This window comes from Rhinopithecus bieti, unplaced genomic scaffold (assembly GCF_001698545.2).
Source record: "Rhinopithecus bieti isolate Rb0 unplaced genomic scaffold, ASM169854v2 scaffold_46101, whole genome shotgun sequence".
Classification (NCBI taxonomy): domain Eukaryota; kingdom Metazoa; phylum Chordata; class Mammalia; order Primates; family Cercopithecidae; genus Rhinopithecus; species Rhinopithecus bieti.
In genome coordinates, this window is record NW_016819049.1 from 395,329 (window position 1) to 413,345 (window position 18,017).

Below are 18,017 nucleotides of genomic sequence, written 5' to 3' on the forward strand. Positions count from 1 at the left end.
TCTTGTTTCCATTTATTTCTGCTATTTATTCTCAACCATAAAAAATGGTTCTAACAGTTTTTGTATATATTATAAGAGGACTTAGAAAAATTGTTCTGTTTTTTATTTTACTTAAAAGCCCTCCTGTAATTGCCCTCTGGCTTCAAAGTCTTTTATTAGCTAGTATGGCTTACATTTTTCAAGCATATAGAAGTTAATATGCACTGTTTTAGAACTTAGACACTATAACCACTGGTCAAGTAATAGATAATCAGTGTTTACTACACCCATCTGTGAATTGTGGATTTTTATTGCTATCATTTATTTATGTACAGTTTAATGGAAAGATTCCTAGATTGACAGCAATTAATCTGAGTTTTAGGCTGAGCTTTGCCTATCATTATCTTTGTAGATATTAGCTAGTCATCCGGACTTCTTGGACCTCTGTTCCTCCGTGAAATGAAGTTATGGATCTGGCGCTCTGGGGTGTCCATTCTAGTTTGAGGCTGTTTGAGGGCCTACTTTCCTAGGTACTGAAGGAAATAGAGTACAGTAAGGCAGGCAGTGGTTTCTAATCCTGGCTCCCTAGTAGAATCTTTTGGGGAAACTTAAATACAGATCTATGGGTTCTAAATAAGGCACAATATATTCAATATCTTTAAGGGTAGGGCCTGTGGATCTGTATTTTTTCAAGTTTTATGTGTTATTCTGATCTAGTATTGAGAACTACTTGTATAAGGTATTCTATTCTTTTGTGTATGTGTATGTGTGTTCTAGTTAGGGAGATGTCATATGGGTTAGATTAAAATGTGAGGCAGTATATCGTTAAATTTAAAAATGAATGAGAAAGATGATAAACACTTCAGGAGTTGAAACAAAGGAAGAATTGGGAAGTAGGATGGTTTGAGCAGATCTCTGTTAATCAGCGAGTCTTTATCTGGACCCTAGTGTGTGGGTAAGATTTGGATAGTTAGAGAGAGGGTAAAAAGGTATTATTCTTGATATAAGGAAGAGCATAAGTAAAAGTTGGGGAGCAGAATAATTCTGATTATAGTTTTAGTCTTTATTTTAGTATTCTTTTGCTCCTGAAACTGCTGTAGATTTCCTCAGTAATTTAAGGGAGTGAGCGAGCCGTGAAGGTATTTGGAGGAAAAGAGCATTCCAGAGCCCCAAGAAGGGAACTTGCCTGGAGGGTCTGAAGTATGGAAAAGTGGCCAGTGTTGCTGGAATGGATTGAGCAATAGGGAGATGGGATGGCTTAGAATGGCAGAGGCCCAAATCACTTAGTGCCTGTGGGCCATTGAAAGGAACTTCATCTTTTCTTGGAATATGATGGCAAGCCATTGGAGGGTTTTGAGCAGAGGAGTAACAAGATCTGTCTTGGATTTTGAAAAGCTTACTCTGACTCGCAAGAAAATATACCTTAGCGGGGCTAGGGTAGAATTGGGGAGGCCAGTTAGGAAGCTGTTGTAATTATCTAGGTGAAAGGTGAAGGTGACTTGGACCGGGGAGGTGGTAGGAGAGTTGAGACAAGTGGTCATGGTGGATATATTTTGAAGGTAGAGGCACATAGTTGGCTGTTGGAGTAGATGTGGAGTGTGGAAAAAGAAGAGTCTTAAGATGACTTTTAGGATTTTTTCTTCTGAGGGGGTGGAGTTACCATTTATTGAGATGGGAATGACTCTGAGGAGGAAGTTAGGGGAGAGGTAGTCAGGAGTTTAGTTTTGGATGTGTTGAGCTTGAGATACCTATTTGACCAGTGTTGAGTGGGCAGTTGGGTATATGAGTTTGGAATTCAGGGGGAGGATGTGTGCTGGAGGTAAACATTGGGAATTGCCAGTGCGTAGATCCTTCTATAGCCATGAGACTGTGTGAGATCACCTAAGGGGAAGAGTTCCAAGAACTGAGTCCTGGGACAGTTCCACATTTTGAGGTATTGGAGGCAAGGAGGAACCAGCAAAAGAAACCAAGCAGAGTAGCCAGAGAGACGAGGAAGAAAATCAAGAGAGGATGGTCTCCTGGAAGTCAAGAGAAAAAAAATTTCCAGGAGGAAGACATGATCAGTGGGTCAAAAGATACTGGTCAAGGAAGTGAAGACTGTTTTCTGTTGGATTTAACAACTGTTAAATCATTGGTGATCTTCACAAGAATGGAGGAGGCAAAGGCCCTNTTTCTCTTTCCTTTTTAAAAAATGGATTGTTGCCAAAACCTTTTAACTGAAATAAATGTTAATTATTTTAGTGCTTGAAATGTGGATTTGGAATAAACCTTGGCTTTTTTCTCACTTCTTCGGTAAGGCCTACTCTGAGTTTTGTAGGCCTGCAGCAAAGCCTTGCGTTTTTTAAGCCCCTTCAAGTGAAAGAGTATCATTCCCTTTGTGTTTGTGTTTGTGTTTAGGGTGTGTGTGTGTGTGTGTGTGTGTGTGTGTGTGTGTGTCTAATTTTCTATAGCCTGAAAGGCACCTGCTCGTTTTCCAGCCTAGTGAGTACAGCAGTGCTATATTGAGAAGTGAGGCAGGATGGAACACAATAAGGAGCCATAATTTTATTTAGTTAGTTTTGCTCATCCTCGGTAGCTTGTGATCACTGTCCATTTATCTGGAAGTACTCTGATTATTCTTGGCTATCAGTGCAGCAGGAGTTTTCTTCTGTGTTTAAAGCAAGGACTGTAGTATACTGAGGGCTCCTTCAGGGGAGGACTTGAGTTTTGTTTTGTGTGTATGTGTTTCTCTGGATAAGCTTCTGGCTATAGATGAGTTTACTGTGCTTTAATTTTTTAAAATTTGGTTATTTTAATCTTGTTGAATTTATTTTGTGTGAGATATTTTCTCTAGCAATTCACTAGTTTCTTCTATGTATGTTGATGCTGTTTTATAAAATTTTCTGAATGTGTTAATTTTCTTTTAGTTTAGCTTTTCTTGTTTATTTTAAAATCTGGTATCTAGCACTGACCTTTCTTAGTGACTTTTATTTGAATTATCTTTGTGCTTTAGAGACATAGGAATTTGGGTCTGTTATCCCATTTCTGAGTGAACAACTCCCAGTAGTTACAGTTAGTGCAATAGAAAGAGTTCTCACAGATGCAGTGCTGGGCATTGATCCTCCTCCTTGGTGCTTATGGTTTACACCCAGAACTCCCATTAGTGTTAACAGGAGACACTTCCTTAAATCCCTGTACACCAAAGTAAGCTCGAACTCTTTTATGATGCCTTATAGATACCTGAGTTGTTTTTTTGTTGTTAATGACAAGAGTTTTAGTCCTGAGGTTAACCGATTATTAAGATAGAGTTTGAGTTGTCTTGGGATATGGAGTGATTTACTAAGTCTGATCTGTAATTAAGAAGTTTTCGTTACGATGATTAGGCTCAGTAAACAGCTTTGTGAGAGCCGTGGAAGCTTGTGAATACGAATTTTGTACTTTATAGAGTGAGGAAGCAAGATTTCTTGTTTCCATTTATTTCTGCTATTTATTCTCAACCATAAAAAATGGTTCTAACAGTTTTGTATATATTATAAGAGGACTTAGAAAATTGTTCTGTTTTTTATTTTACTTAAAAGCCCTCCTGTAATTGCCCTCTGGCTTCAAAGTCTTTTATTAGCTAGTATGGCTTACATTTTCAAGCATATAGAAGTTAATATGCACTGTTTTAGAACTTAGACACTATAACCACTGGTCAAGTAATAGATAATCAGTGTTTACTACACCCATCTGTGAATTGTGGATTTTATTGCTATCATTTATTTATGTACAGTTTAATGGAAAGATTCCTAGATTGACAGCAATTAATCTGAGTTTTAGGCTGAGCTTTGCCTATCATTATCTTTGTAGATATTAGCTAGTCATCCGGACTTCTTGGACCTCTGTTCCTCCGTGAAATGAAGTTATGGATCTGGCGCTCTGGGGTGTCCATTCTAGTTTGAGGCTGTTTGAGGGCCTACTTTCCTAGGTACTGAAGGAAATAGAGTACAGTAAGGCAGGCAGTGGTTTCTAATCCTGGCTCCCTAGTAGAATCTTTTGGGGAAACTTAAATACAGATCTATGGGTTCTAAATAAGGCACAATATATTCAATATCTTTAAGGGTAGGGCCTGTGGATCTGTATTTTTTCAAGTTTTATGTGTTATTCTGATCTAGTATTGAGAACTACTTGTATAAGGTATTCTATTCTTTTGTGTATGTGTATGTGTGTTCTAGTTAGGGAGATGTCATATGGGTTAGATTAAAATGTGAGGCAGTATATCGTTAAATTTAAAATGAATGAGAAAGATGATAAACACTTCAGGAGTTGAAACAAAGGAAGAATTGGGAAGTAGGATGGTTTGAGCAGATCTCTGTTAATCAGCGAGTCTTTATCTGGACCCTAGTGTGTGGGTAAGATTTGGATAGTTAGAGAGAGGGTAAAAGGTATTATTCTTGATATAAGGAAGAGCATAAGTAAAAGTTGGGGAGCAGAATAATTCTGATTATAGTTTTAGTCTTTATTTTAGTATTCTTTTGCTCCTGAAACTGCTGTAGATTTCCTCAGTAATTTAAGGGAGTGAGCGAGCCGTGAAGGTATTTGGAGGAAAAGAGCATTCCAGAGCCCCAAGAAGGGAACTTGCCTGGAGGGTCTGAAGTATGGAAAAGTGGCCAGTGTTGCTGGAATGGATTGAGCAATAGGGAGATGGGATGGCTTAGAATGGCAGAGGCCCAAATCACTTAGTGCCTGTGGGCCATTGAAAGGAACTTCATCTTTTCTTGGAATATGATGGCAAGCCATTGGAGGGTTTTGAGCAGAGGAGTAACAAGATCTGTCTTGGATTTTGAAAAGCTTACTCTGACTCGCAAGAAAATATACCTTAGCGGGGCTAGGGTAGAATTGGGGAGGCCAGTTAGGAAGCTGTTGTAATTATCTAGGTGAAAGGTGAAGGTGACTTGGACCGGGGAGGTGGTAGGAGAGTTGAGACAAGTGGTCATGGTGGATATATTTTGAAGGTAGAGGCACATAGTTGGCTGTTGGAGTAGATGTGGAGTGTGGAAAAGAAGAGTCTTAAGATGACTTTTAGGATTTTTTCTTCTGAGGGGTGGAGTTACCATTTATTGAGATGGGAATGACTCTGAGGAGGAAGTTAGGGGAGAGGTAGTCAGGAGTTTAGTTTTGGATGTGTTGAGCTTGAGATACCTATTTGACCAGTGTTGAGTGGGCAGTTGGGTATATGAGTTTGGAATTCAGGGGAGGATGTGTGCTGGAGGTAAACATTGGGAATTGCCAGTGCGTAGATCCTTCTATAGCCATGAGACTGTGTGAGATCACCTAAGGGGAAGAGTTCCAAGAACTGAGTCCTGGGACAGTTCCACATTTTGAGGTATTGGAGGCAAGGAGGAACCAGCAAAAGAAACCAAGCAGAGTAGCCAGAGAGACGAGGAAGAAAATCAAGAGAGGATGGTCTCCTGGAAGTCAAGAGAAAAAAAATTTCCAGGAGGAAGACATGATCAGTGGGTCAAAAGATACTGGTCAAGGAAGTGAAGACTGTTTTCTGTTGGATTTAACAACTGTTAAATCATTGGTGATCTTCACAAGAATGGAGGAGGCAAAGGCCCTAATGGGTTGTGTTCTGTAGAGAATGGGAGGAGAGGAATTAGAGCGAGGGAGTATGGTTAACTCTTTCAGGGAGTTTTGCTATAAATGTGAGCCTAGACAGGGATGATAACTAGAGAAGGATATGGAGTCAAGGGAGGGTTTTTTTTTTAATTATATTTTTTAAGATAGAAGGAACAAAATGATCCAGTAATGATGAGGGGAAGATTGATGCTCCATGAGAGTAAAGGGAGAAGAACTAGAGGAATGTCCAGGAGAGGGTAAGAGAGGTGGGGACAAGAGGGATGGTTTTTAAGATGTTGGGGCCCCGAGGACTAAACTGATCAAGTGGGATTCTGCCTTTTCTTCTAACCACTTATCTGCATTTAAATTTATTTCAAACTTACTTGCTTTCTGTTGGAAGTTAGGAAGGGCAGATAAAAAACAGTAAAGCCAGTGGTATATAAAACTCAATTTGGGGGCCTCTGTCAGTTTGGTATAGTAGGGGAAGAGAAGAGATTGAATCTTCTGGGTAAGGTGACATTTTAAAGTGTCTTTGAATGACAATTATCTGTGCTATTCTAGTCCCTTATCAAAATTTATGATTGAACACAGGCTATAAACTTAATTATTTGAAATTTGTAGTAGGGTGAATTAAATTTTAGCCTGATTTAAAACATGATCTAGTATTAAACTTTTTCTCTGCAAGTTTTGTTTGTTTAATACAGATTCTTCATATGCAAGGGTTTCAGATATTTTACAAAAGGTATTTAAATAATTATTAATCACTTTAGATTTATTTATAATATATTTGCGATATATATTCTAAAATATTCGAATAACATATAGAAATCCTGAGCATGACTTGTTTCTCTACAGCTTAATTCGAGCCAGTTACCTTGAAGTTCCTGCGAGAGTAACAATTTCAGTTTTGCTGCCATGACCATTATATAGCAGATAACTATAACCACCTCCTAAACCAGCACAAATTTTCATATTACTGTTACTTAGGTGTTTGGATTATTTCAAGAACAAATTATCTTTTTGAAACAGATTAGCAAATATGATAAATTTGAACGGTGAGCTTATTTGAGGTCGTTGAGGTGTATGTGAGAAAGCGAAACTAAGGCTTTGTAACCAGCCCTTCATTGAAGAAATCAACTGAATTCCAGACCTGGTAAATATGTTATTACATATGGATAAAAAGCACAACTGTGTGTATAGATGTTGCGTTTTGCTGCTCAGTCTTCTTAAATTATAGAAATAAAATATTTTTCTTTTTTTTTTTTTTGTCAATTTCCAAATGGTAGTCAATTAATATGCAATGTTAAGAAGAAACACTTTGGGATTTCTCGTGTGCACAGTGTTTAAGAATTATTAGTCTGAAAATAATTTCCTCTTTTTGGGTATGTGAACCTCATTGTGAAACCAATGAAAGCCGTGGACCCTCTTCCAAGAAAACTGTACCTCTGCTGATATGTATAGAATTTAGCATATAGTATGAAGGAGTTGACAGACCCCTCTGAAGCCCATTCATGGGGATCCCTTAGGTTTAAAGGATTTCATGGTTGTTTTTTTTTTTTTCTTTTTTTGTGGGGGGGGAGGATGGAGACTCACTCTGTCGCCAGGGTGGAGTGTACTGTGTAGTGGTGCAATCTCAGTTCATTACAATCTCTGCCTCCCAGGTTCAAGGGATTCTCCTGCCTCAGCCTCCCGAGTAGCTGGGATTACAGGTGCGCGCCACCATACCCAGCTACTTTTTTTTTTTTTTTGTAGTTTTAGTAGTGACTTCTACTAAATAATTATTGTTTACCATGTTGGCCAGGATGATCTCGATCTCCTGACCTCATGATCTGCCCGCTTTGACCTCCCAAAGTGCTGGGATTACAGGCATGAGCCCCTGTGCCCGGCCACGATTTCATGTTTTAAGATCTGCCCTAGATGGCTTACTTATGTGATTTTCCTTTAAAACTTTATGTGCAGACTTTACCAAAAATATTTTGCTAGTGTTTATTGTAGTTTGTTTTTTAGAAGAGTAACTGCTGCAGCGGGTTAAGAAAAAGTAAGGTCTAGTGGAAAATGAGCTCAGCCAAGGAATCTCGAGCCCGTAAGCTCTTCTCCAGCTTCACTATCAGCTAGCTGAGTGACCTTTGGGGAAATCACTTAACTTCTCTGGCTTTGATTTTCTATGCGATTTCTGCAGTCCCTACAAGTAGTCTTATGAGCAGTTTCATGACATCATGATTTCAGGATATCATGGCAAAATTCTTTATCAGTTTAGGATTGGCCCTGCTACTCATTTTTGGAGAAAATGCCTTGGAGATAAGGTATATGTACATTGTGCTGCCTTTTGTTGAATATGCCTTTTCAGCAGCATTTATTAATACTTTCTCAAATGCTCTATAAGTTAAAATCCCAGTCCCATCCTCATCACTTTGAATTTCAACATATTTTATATATTCTGGGTATAAGCCTGTGTTGATTATATATACTATAATTATCACCTCCAATTCTGTGGTTTATCTTTTCACTTTCTTAATGGTGTTTTTTTGATGAACAGAAATTCTTAATTTTAATTTTGCCCAATTTATCAGTCTTTTCGTTTTTATTATATTTTAAAGTGGTAATATTTTACTTCCTAATCAACAACGTGGATGAAAACAGTTCCAGAAAGTCATTCATTTAACAAATAATGCTGCTGGAAATCAATACATAAGAAATTATCGCCAGCCTGAAGGAGCTAACATGAAAGCCCTAATAGGGAAGATAAGCCCTCAACAGACAGCTTAAGTGTCAATTTAGTCAATTCATTGATTTAACAAACATTTATTGAGCATTTACTATGTGCCTGGTACTGTTTCAGGCAACCTTTTGAGTGGCATAGAATCCTATAGATATCAGTAGTGTTAAGAATCCACTTTTTAATAGCTGCATTGTTGTACAGATTGTTGCATGATGTCTCTTTTGGTTGGGAGTCATCCTAACCTTTGTGATTAAAATTGTTATTTGCATGGGCCTGAGAAATTTAAAAAGGACAGCTGCTAAAGAAAAGGCAGAATAGAATAGCACATTACTTTCTTTTGGAAATGAATGCTAACTGTATGAACTGGGGCCCTTTATTGTATGTTTGGCATAACTGTACATGATTAAACAAAGATTTACAATCTGAGAGACATGAAGCTCTTTTGAAATATTCCCTGAGGAAATGAGACACTATTGGGGTAATATCAGTCAACAAACACCATATTTAAGGCAAAAGGAAGACATGTAGTTTTAGAGCATAGCATAGTAGAGTTTAAATAATTAAATATTAAAATATTAAGGGACAAGTTTTAATTTTTGTTTTCCTAATATTGGATTGGGATCCCAAAACATAAATTTTCTTTCTAGCTTTATCACTGATTAGATATGTGGCATGGAAACAAACAGCTTTTGTGTATGTGGTTTACAATCTAAAGTGGTAAGACGTGGCCAGGCACAGTGGCTCACACCTGTAATCCCAGCACTTTGGGAGGTTGAGGTGGGGAGGATTGCTCGAGCCCAGGGGTTTGATACCAGCTTGGGCAACATAGTGAGGCCTGACTCTACAAAAAAATAGAGTAATAGCCAGGCATGGTGGCACACTTGTAGTCCCAGCTATTCAGGAGGCTGAGGTGGGAGGATTGCTTGAGGCTGGGAGGTTGAGGCTGCAGTGAGCTGTGACTGTGCCACTGCACTTGAGCCTGGACAACAGAGTAAGACTCTGTCTCAAAAAAAAAAAAAAAAAAGTGAGACACATCTAAGAATGTGAAGAAAAGTTTAGTTAAAATTCTGACTATACATTATTATAAAATGCTGTGATTTTAAAGCCTTACATAAGGCAAGTACATTTCAAGATTAATTGAAGAAAATGCCTTTTATGAGGACCAAACTAAGAACTAGTGATGTTAGCTTAATTTGTTAATGTAAAACAACTGATAGTAGAGGTCACTTGTTGGTGATGAAGGAGTAGTTGTATGTTATTTAAATGAGGTGCATTTCATTTCTATATGTCTCTTACGAAAGGAAAATTATCAACTACTTACTTTTCCTTGTCTTGAAAAACTATGGAAAAGTAGTGATTTAACTGCTCTTGAGCTCTTTCTTTGCTTTGTAAAAGTTACCTATTGCTTCTCTTTTTTTCTTTTGGGTTTTAAAACTTTGGAAACTTGTATGTGTTTTGTTTTTTTCTTCTTAAAATCAGAAATCTTTGAGTCTTCAACTTTTAATGACATGTCATAAATATGTGTGTGTTGTCTAATTCCATTTTCCTGTTCTTCTGTTATAGGGGGCTAGATTGCTGAAGGAGAGCCAGTTTCCCCAAAATTGGTAAGTACTTTCACTAGGTAGACATAGTATGCCTGATCCTGATGCTAGCTGTATAAGAATTCAAATATTGTGAATTTTTTTTTTTCGCACAAATGCTGTCTCTCAGAAATGGGGCTTTGCTGTTTACACTAAGTGGAAATGAACTGTCTTAATTTCACGTAGCTATATTTCAAATGCATTTGTGTTTCTGCTAATACAACTAGGCCTGCACGTTCCATCATTCGATAACCTGTTAAAATGTAGAAGTCCTGTTTTTCCAAAAATGTCCTTAATGCAATGGTTCGAGTTGAGAATTCAAAAGTCAAGAAATTCAAAAGTTCAGATTCCTAGCCAGGCCCAATGGTGTGTGCCTATAGCCCCAGTTACTCAGGAAGCTGAGGCAGGAGGATGGCTTGAGCCAGTTCAAGTTCAGCTTGGGCAACAAAACAAGACCCTCATCTCTTAAAAAAAAAGAAGATTAAGATTCCTGTAGTGTTTTATGTTACTTAATATGTTGTTATATTTGATGGCCTTAGTATATGTGCAAAATGGCTTAGGTTAATTTAACTGTGGAAACTTGACTTTGAAATTTGGGACTAGTGTTTATTTACATTCTTAAACTTAATATTGGATTAGTTAGCCTCATATCTGATAGTAAATTTTTAGCGTGTGTTGTTTTATATAATTCTTCAAAAGGAAAATAAAAGAGAGAGAGAAATGTAATCATGTGGGGCATATAGGCGAACATTTTTTCCTAATATCTACTTTGATAGATTTTTTTAATGGCTGTTCATCACTCTTAAACATTTCTTTGAATGCACAGGGCAATCTAGTGACTCACCATCAAACAAATATTAACTTTATTAGGAGAGTATGTATTATGAAAAAATTAAACTCAAATAAGATAGCTGGAATAGGGTAGTCACCTAATGCAAGACTACTACTTTTAAAAAAAAATTTTAAATCCTCTCTCTCAAATAGTAATTAACTTGGTGGGTAGAGTAGATATAGCAGATATTTGGCCAAGGTTTCCTTTTGATAGTTTATGGTACTTGTGGTGTCTCTCTTCCTTTTGGGGACTGGGATTTGAACATGTTTCATGGAGGCACTTGTACTAGTTAATCCTTGCATTTACTACCTTTTTATTCTACTAGCCTTTCTCTCATTAAACCTTTTAAAATAAATAATCAAGATCCTATAGCTCTTTACTTTGACATGGGATACAATTTTAGAGAAGGGACCTTAACCCATTTATACCAGAGATTGCAAATTTTTTTGTGAAAAATCAGACCTTGGCGATGACCTTGAGCAGTAGGATATAAATAACTCCCACAAGCTTAGTGTTCCAATAATGGAACACTAGGTATAAATGAGTTAAGGGCCTTCTCCAATATTTTACCTTGTGTGGCAGTTTCTTCTAGATCCCTGGCAGGTTGTTATTCAGGTACATATTGAATACCACATTTTTTAAAAATGTAGCTCATCTTCTATAATGTATTCTGAGGAATTCTACTTCCACAGAAAATAAGTATTATTGAGGTGGGGTGGGGGTGGGAAAAGGGTTCTGTGGTCAAATAATTTGGGAAATGCTGCATTAAACAAAGTTAAACAGGTTTCTTTACTGCAGGACTTCTCAGAACCTTTAATATGCTAATGTGCATTGTGAATCTCCAAGAGGGGGATATGATATGCAGCATTCTTGAATACTTCTAATGACAGGGAGCCCACTACCTCATAAGGTAACCCATTCCTTTTTTGTACAACTCTTATCCTTAGTTCTTCCTTTTCCTTATATTGATCTGAAGTCTATCTCCCATAACTTCCACTTCTATTAAGTATTTATTGGTTATACTGAGACTACCACACCCACTTGCGTTATCCTTTGTGTGGTATATATTTGTAAGATTCTGGCCAGGCTTGTCTGGACAGTTTTTAAAAAATAGTCATTAAGTATTAATAACATTCTGGTAAATGTGACAACTAGTTCTAAAACCTTGGCCTCATTGTCACTATGCTCTCATACCCTACTCCCCAGCCTCCTCCATTTTCAATATCTGTGTATTTTAAAATTTACTTACTTTTCCTTTTGTTGGATGTGGTTGGGATAATTTAGTAGACATGCTTAATTTTCGTCAAGAAAGTTAGGAAATAGAAGAATGTGTGTATGCAGACAGCCTGGACCCCAGGAAGCAGAGGTAGAAACTGTATATTGGGCTGAGCACTGATGATGGTAGGGAGGGGTCCAGGACACTACATAGACTTGTGAAGGAGGGTGCTGTGGGGAACCCCGGCCTGGCCCGAGGCACCATAATGGCCTGCACATTGCAGTGGAGGTATGACCTGTGTAGAGATTCCTTTTTTAAAAAGTGAGGACCTGTCCCCAACCCCCTCCAAAACAAACAGAGATGAGAAAGATACTTTATACTCACATACATTCAGATATTTAGATATCATAAATGTAATGATATATATGCATATATATTTTTTGATTTAATTTAATAGGAAACAACATTATTAAATATAATTTAATAGTATGGAAATATCCAACAAGCTAAGGAGGTATTTGTCAACAGCTGTCGTACTGGGATTTGAACATAGTAACCTTACCAGATTCAGAGGGTTTGCCTCTAAAATCAGGGTTGCCAAGCGCTTTGTGCAGTAGTATTTTCTGTTCACCTGTGTAGTGTCATAAAAGAAACACCGTGATGAAAATAAATCAAGATGTGTTGAAAATTTGCTAAATGATAAGAAAATAGACATTATATTATGTTTTTTAATGTTGTCATTTGTATTGATTCATGTTAATAAATGTTAACGTTTTCATAAATAGTATTAAAATAATTTTATTTATTTATTTATTTTTTGAGATGAAGTCTCACTCTGTCGCCCAGGCTGGAGTGCAGTGGCGCTATCTCCGCTCACTGCAAGCTCCACCGCCTCCCGGGTTCATGCCATTCTCCTGCCTCAGCCTCCCGAGAAGCTGGGACTACAGGCGTCCACCACCACGCCCGGCTAATTTTTTTGTATTTTTAGTAGAGACGGGGTTTCATCGTGTTCACCAGGATGGTCTCGATATCCTGACCTTGTGATCCTCCCGCCTTGGCTTCCCAAAGTGCTGGGATTACAGGCGTGAGCCACTGCGCTCGGCCAAGAATTTTATTTTTTAGCATTCATGGTAATTTTAGCACTACCGCTAATAAAGATATTGTTTTATCTCCCTACGTGTTAGATACATAGTAAGAAGTAAGTATTTTGTACAAATTGAAACCTGATATTCAAATATTAAGCATGGGACAAGAAGTAAAGATACATAGATCTGTCAAGACCTTCTACTTTTTCCTATGTAAGAAAATGAATTAAACCTACTTTAAACATTGTGTCTGAGAATATAGATTAAAAAGCAGAGGAGCTTCACATCAAATAAATGCATGGTATAGAGAACGTGGAGTTGTCCTTTTTAGGGACAGTTTGGGGCACACTGGCATGGACTTGTTAAAGAAATGTTGGTTGATGAGTCAAGTTTTGATTGGAAAAATGTTTCTGTCAACTCAGTAACATCCAAATCAGAGTTATAGCTTTCCTACGAGTTATTAGAATCATAATAAAATACTGCAGGTCACATACCTTCAAGCAGAAGTATACCCAGAGAAATAGAAGAACCTCCACAGAGAATTTGAGAACATAAAAGGCTACAGTCATGTAGCTGTATACTATGTAGAGAAGTTTTATTAAAAGTTCTGTATAGAGAAAAGAATTAAGTGTTTTAAAACCATCATAAAACTTTACAGTTTGCAAAAGGCTTTTCATATAATTTTGCCTTATTTAAACCACAACAGTCTTATGAAGTAGGTGATATTGTTTCCATTTTCCTGATTTACAAGCAAACAAACAAACCCCGAGGATGAGAGTAGTCACACAGTGAGTAAGTAGAATTAGCATTTTTGGTTTTTGGGGTGGTGAATGTGCTTTCCAGATATCATGACTGACCTTTTAGTGGGATTTGATTATTGTTTTTGTTTGGTTTGAGTGTTTGGTTTTATGTTTTTGTTGTTGTTGTTGTTATTGGAAGGTTAGAGGCCATTAGGTATCAGAATGGTTTGACGTGTACAGTTTGGAAGATTGCATATGCTAGTATTTTGGGCTAGGCAAGTGACCTTGCTGATAGTGACTTGTAGAACTGTTGGATGGTTAGAGTCATTCATTATGCTGGAATACAGTGTGTTACCGTCTTGTGAGTCTGATGGTATTCACCTTGCAGCAACTGATTTATTATTTATAACTTGTTAGAATTGGTCAAAATATGTTAAATCATCTTTTACAAATGTAGCAAATAATTCTTTTGATGCTATAAACTGCCTCCCAGTGGTGTTCAGATGATGACTGCATGAGATGTCGAAGACTTCAAAGTATTTTTTCGGCTGGGTGTAGTGGCTCACACCTGTAATCGCATACTTTGGGAGGCTGAAGGTGGATGGATCACTTTAGCCCAGGAGCTCAAGACCAGCCTGGGCAACATGGCGAAATCCTGTCACTACAAAAAAGTACAAAAATCACCTGGGTGTGGTGGGCACACCTGTAGTCACAGCTACTCAAGAGGCTGAGGCAGGAGGATCATTTGAGCCCAGCAAGTTGAGGCTGCAGTGAGCTGTGATCGCACCACTACACTTCAGCCTGGGTGACACAGTGAGACCCTGTCTCAGGAAAAAATTTTTTCAAAAGATTCAGCATGTATTCGTAACCAGCCTGGGCAACATATGAGACCTCTTCTCTACAAGAAAAAATAAAATTAAAAAAACAAGATTCAACTTGTACCTGCCTTGTTTTTGTAAACTATAGATACATGTCTATAGTTTGTTTCTTTCTGCACAGACCTATCTCTTAAAATTACTATCCAGAAAGAGACCTTTCTGAAAAAAAGAAAAGAATTTCAAATGAATCTTCTAATCCTTCATATGTTTTCTACAACTAGTCCTAACTTTTTTAACCCTTCAGTTTTATTTTGAAATAAAATCAGTAATTGGCATTCAGAGTCCTTGCTGAATAAAACTTCATGCCTTTGTGTATCTCTAAGAAGCAGACAACAATCTGATGGAAAAAGTAAAAGCCATTAGCTCCTCATTAACTTGAGTTGCAGGCTTGTTATTGTGTGAGGCACTCTTTGACATTTACAGTCTTCAGGTTAAACCCTGGTTTTAACTTTTTCTTTTCCTGAGCATTTTGTTTGATAGTATAACATTTTCTGACGCTTTATCTACAAATCCTTGGTTAATGTTTTCTTGTTTAAAAAGATGTGCATATTTTTTATGGAAAATTTTGAAAATATCAATACCCGAAAAAGAAGAAAGTAAATAATTGTCAGTGCTACTACCTAGAGATAACCATCAGCGAATTATAAAGTGGCACCTGACACAAATTCTAGACAGCTCAGAGTATTATTATTTTATAGGTCTTCAGTTTGATAGACAAAGCATATAATCTTAATTATATTTCTGTGTCTTAATTGATGATGGAAGTTCTTCATGTTTGTTGGTCATTCTTATTTCTTCTGTAAATTGTTTTTTCATAGATTTTTGTTACCGATTTGTGAGGGCCTAAATATATAAACTATATTAGCCCTTTGTCATGTAATGTAAGTTCTTCATGTTTTAACCTGCCATTCATTTCCAGAGTTTATGTAAATTGAGTTGAACTATGGTTTTATGTTACTATCAGTATAATGAAGTATGAATATTTGAAAAATACCTCTTCATCTTCAAAGTGATTCTTGACAGAAATTATAAGGAATCATTTTAGACACATTTTCTGGTAGAGCCTTGTAAAAATTAAAACCAAGTGTTGTTTTCAAGAACTGTAATATATAAGTCAAGAATTTGAGTAGGGAGATTATTTTGGTATTTAAAGTGGCTGTGTAGTTTTAACTTTAGTATTGCAGTTAGAGTAAGCTTACATGATAACAAAAATCTTGGTCTTAGTGACTTAATGATTCTGATATTGACTGATTGGTTATTATTCCAAATCTATTTTAAAAAATAGTAGCTAAAACTACCTAAATTTGTTCACCACAGTATGTTTCCCTTTCTAAATTATTAATATCTCCGCTAAATATACTGCCTTTTAAAATGTTTTGGTTAACATTATCATTATATAGTAAACTTTTCCTGTCGTTTGCAAATGTGAATTTAAAGGAATTTTGCACTTTTGGAATTTATTTTTTCTTAGGTTTGAGTATTTTGATGTTGTATAATCTAGTATATAAGCCCTAAGAGAGAGATTTCTGCTGATGTTTTATGCCTAATGAGAATAAGCAAATATAATGAAAACTCATATTCACAGGAATATATTCCCTAGTTAATGATTCCATTATAACTCTGTTAAAACAGTTTTCAAAGGGCTCTTAGAAAACTTACGTTGAATATAGACTTTACCCATAGGTAAATAATATTTAGAAGTATGAAGATCATGAATCTTACTGTATTGGTTTAAGGAGTAGTGGTTCCTCTAACTTTCTGATTGTTCTCTTCCCCAGTTTATATGAATGCTAAAAAGCTGCTCTAGCTACAAGTTTTATAGGTGCAAAGAAGAAAAGAAATTTGAAGTAAAATTTAAATTTATTCAGGCAAAAACAGACTTTTGCTTTGGCAGAGTACTAAAATAACGTCTAAGGCCACATTCAAAAATGGAAAAAAAAAATAAAGGATAAATTAGCCATTGAAATAATTTAAATTAGAGTAGTGATGATTGGAGGAGGATAGGAAGGTCAAGCTGGTTGTCACATGAACAGATTTAGACTTTTGACATTATCTCCACTTGCCAGTATATGTATAGTCAAAGAGATGACTGGCAAGCTTGAAAGATGATTTTCATTGTAAAGCTAGATGTGTGTTCCATTAGTAGACTACCTCAAGTTACACACGATAGATAGATTTTAAAATATCCACATCATAACTTTGTGATAGCACAGTTATATTGCATTGTATTTGTCTGTGTTGAGTATTAATTTGTTAAATGTAAATGTTTAAGTTATACCAGAATTTCCCCATTTTGAGTTTCTCTATTTTTTATGTAGAGTGAGAACCCATCCAAATGAAACTACCCTGGCATTCGTTAACCTCTGAGAAACCCCGAACTCTTCAGTCCACTCTGTGTGAAGTTTAAAAATGTGTGATACTGTTGTTATATGTCTCTTTCTGAGGACAGTGTGTCCTGAATTGTTATAGTCTCATTGAAGGCAGAAGTGATCTTATTCAGCTCTGTATCCTCAGTATGTAGGGATTAACACAGTGCTGAGAATGTAGTGGATGCTTAGATGTTTCCATGACCAGATTAAACCCTTTTTTTTGTTTTTCATTTCTTAGTTATTTGAAGTGTTCTTTAGAGGAATACTTGAAGAATTGTTTTGGGGAAAAAAGTCTCTTTGGGAAATTTCTTACTCTGCGTTAGAGAATCAGATATTTTTTTACTAACGTAATTTATTTGACATAAATATTATATTTGTTCCAAATGTAATGATCCAAAACATTTTACGATCTTTACAGCTGCAGTGAGAAGAGGAGTTTGTTACTTTAAACAGAGGCTGAAGAAACTATAGAATTAGCAGAGAAAGTGGAGAAGGTAGAGGATGGAGTTGCAGACTCTACAGGAGGCTCTTAAAGTGGAAATTCAGGTTCACCAGGTATGTTGTATTATTGGCTTCTCCCACATTGTTGTTAAGATTAGTAAACAAGCCCATCTCTGGTCTTTAGTACAGTTTTTAATAATCTTTAAGACAATTTTGTCCAAGAGTCATGTCGTTTGCCTTTTATCACTACTCAGCAAAGTCATAGATACTACTTTTAAGAACTTAAAGAAAGTATTCCTGACTTCCTTTCTAGAGAAAGCACTGAAAAGATTTTTTTCATATACCAAAGGTGTTAACAAAAAAGAAAGAAATCTTTTTTCTGCTTTTTGGTTCATCTGAAGGACTTTATTCATGTGATTTAACTTGCATGTTTTAAATAACAACATGTCTAACTCAACTACCATATGTACTAAAGTTTTTACAGATCATATGACTCAGCTTTATGCATTGATTCCAATCTTTCTTAAAGAAAATGTGATTATCTTCACAGATGTTTAAATTTCAGATTTTACAATTCTTATATTTTACCTCAGATACC

General features: G+C 36.5%; 1 protein-coding gene across 21 annotated transcripts in view; it reads left to right on the top strand.

Annotated features, from left to right (window-relative positions):
- PHF21A (PHD finger protein 21A) overlaps positions 1-18,017 on the top strand; it is a 211,263-nt gene that overhangs the window by 23,235 nt on the left and 170,011 nt on the right. For 13 of the 21 annotated variants that reach the window (XR_001882591.1, XM_017858145.1, XM_017858134.1 and 10 more), the window contains 3 exons: positions 9,842-9,882; positions 11,489-11,600; positions 17,397-17,533. Coding sequence is in view for 20 of the 21 variants with exons in the window: in XM_017858145.1 (XP_017713634.1) it covers positions 17,480-17,533 (54 nt within the window). In the remaining variant the exon portion in view is untranslated. The remainder of the gene's footprint in view (positions 1-9,841; positions 9,883-11,488; positions 11,601-17,396; positions 17,534-18,017) is intronic. The other 8 variants (XM_017858146.1, XM_017858142.1, XM_017858127.1 and 5 more) reach the window with 1 other exon arrangement.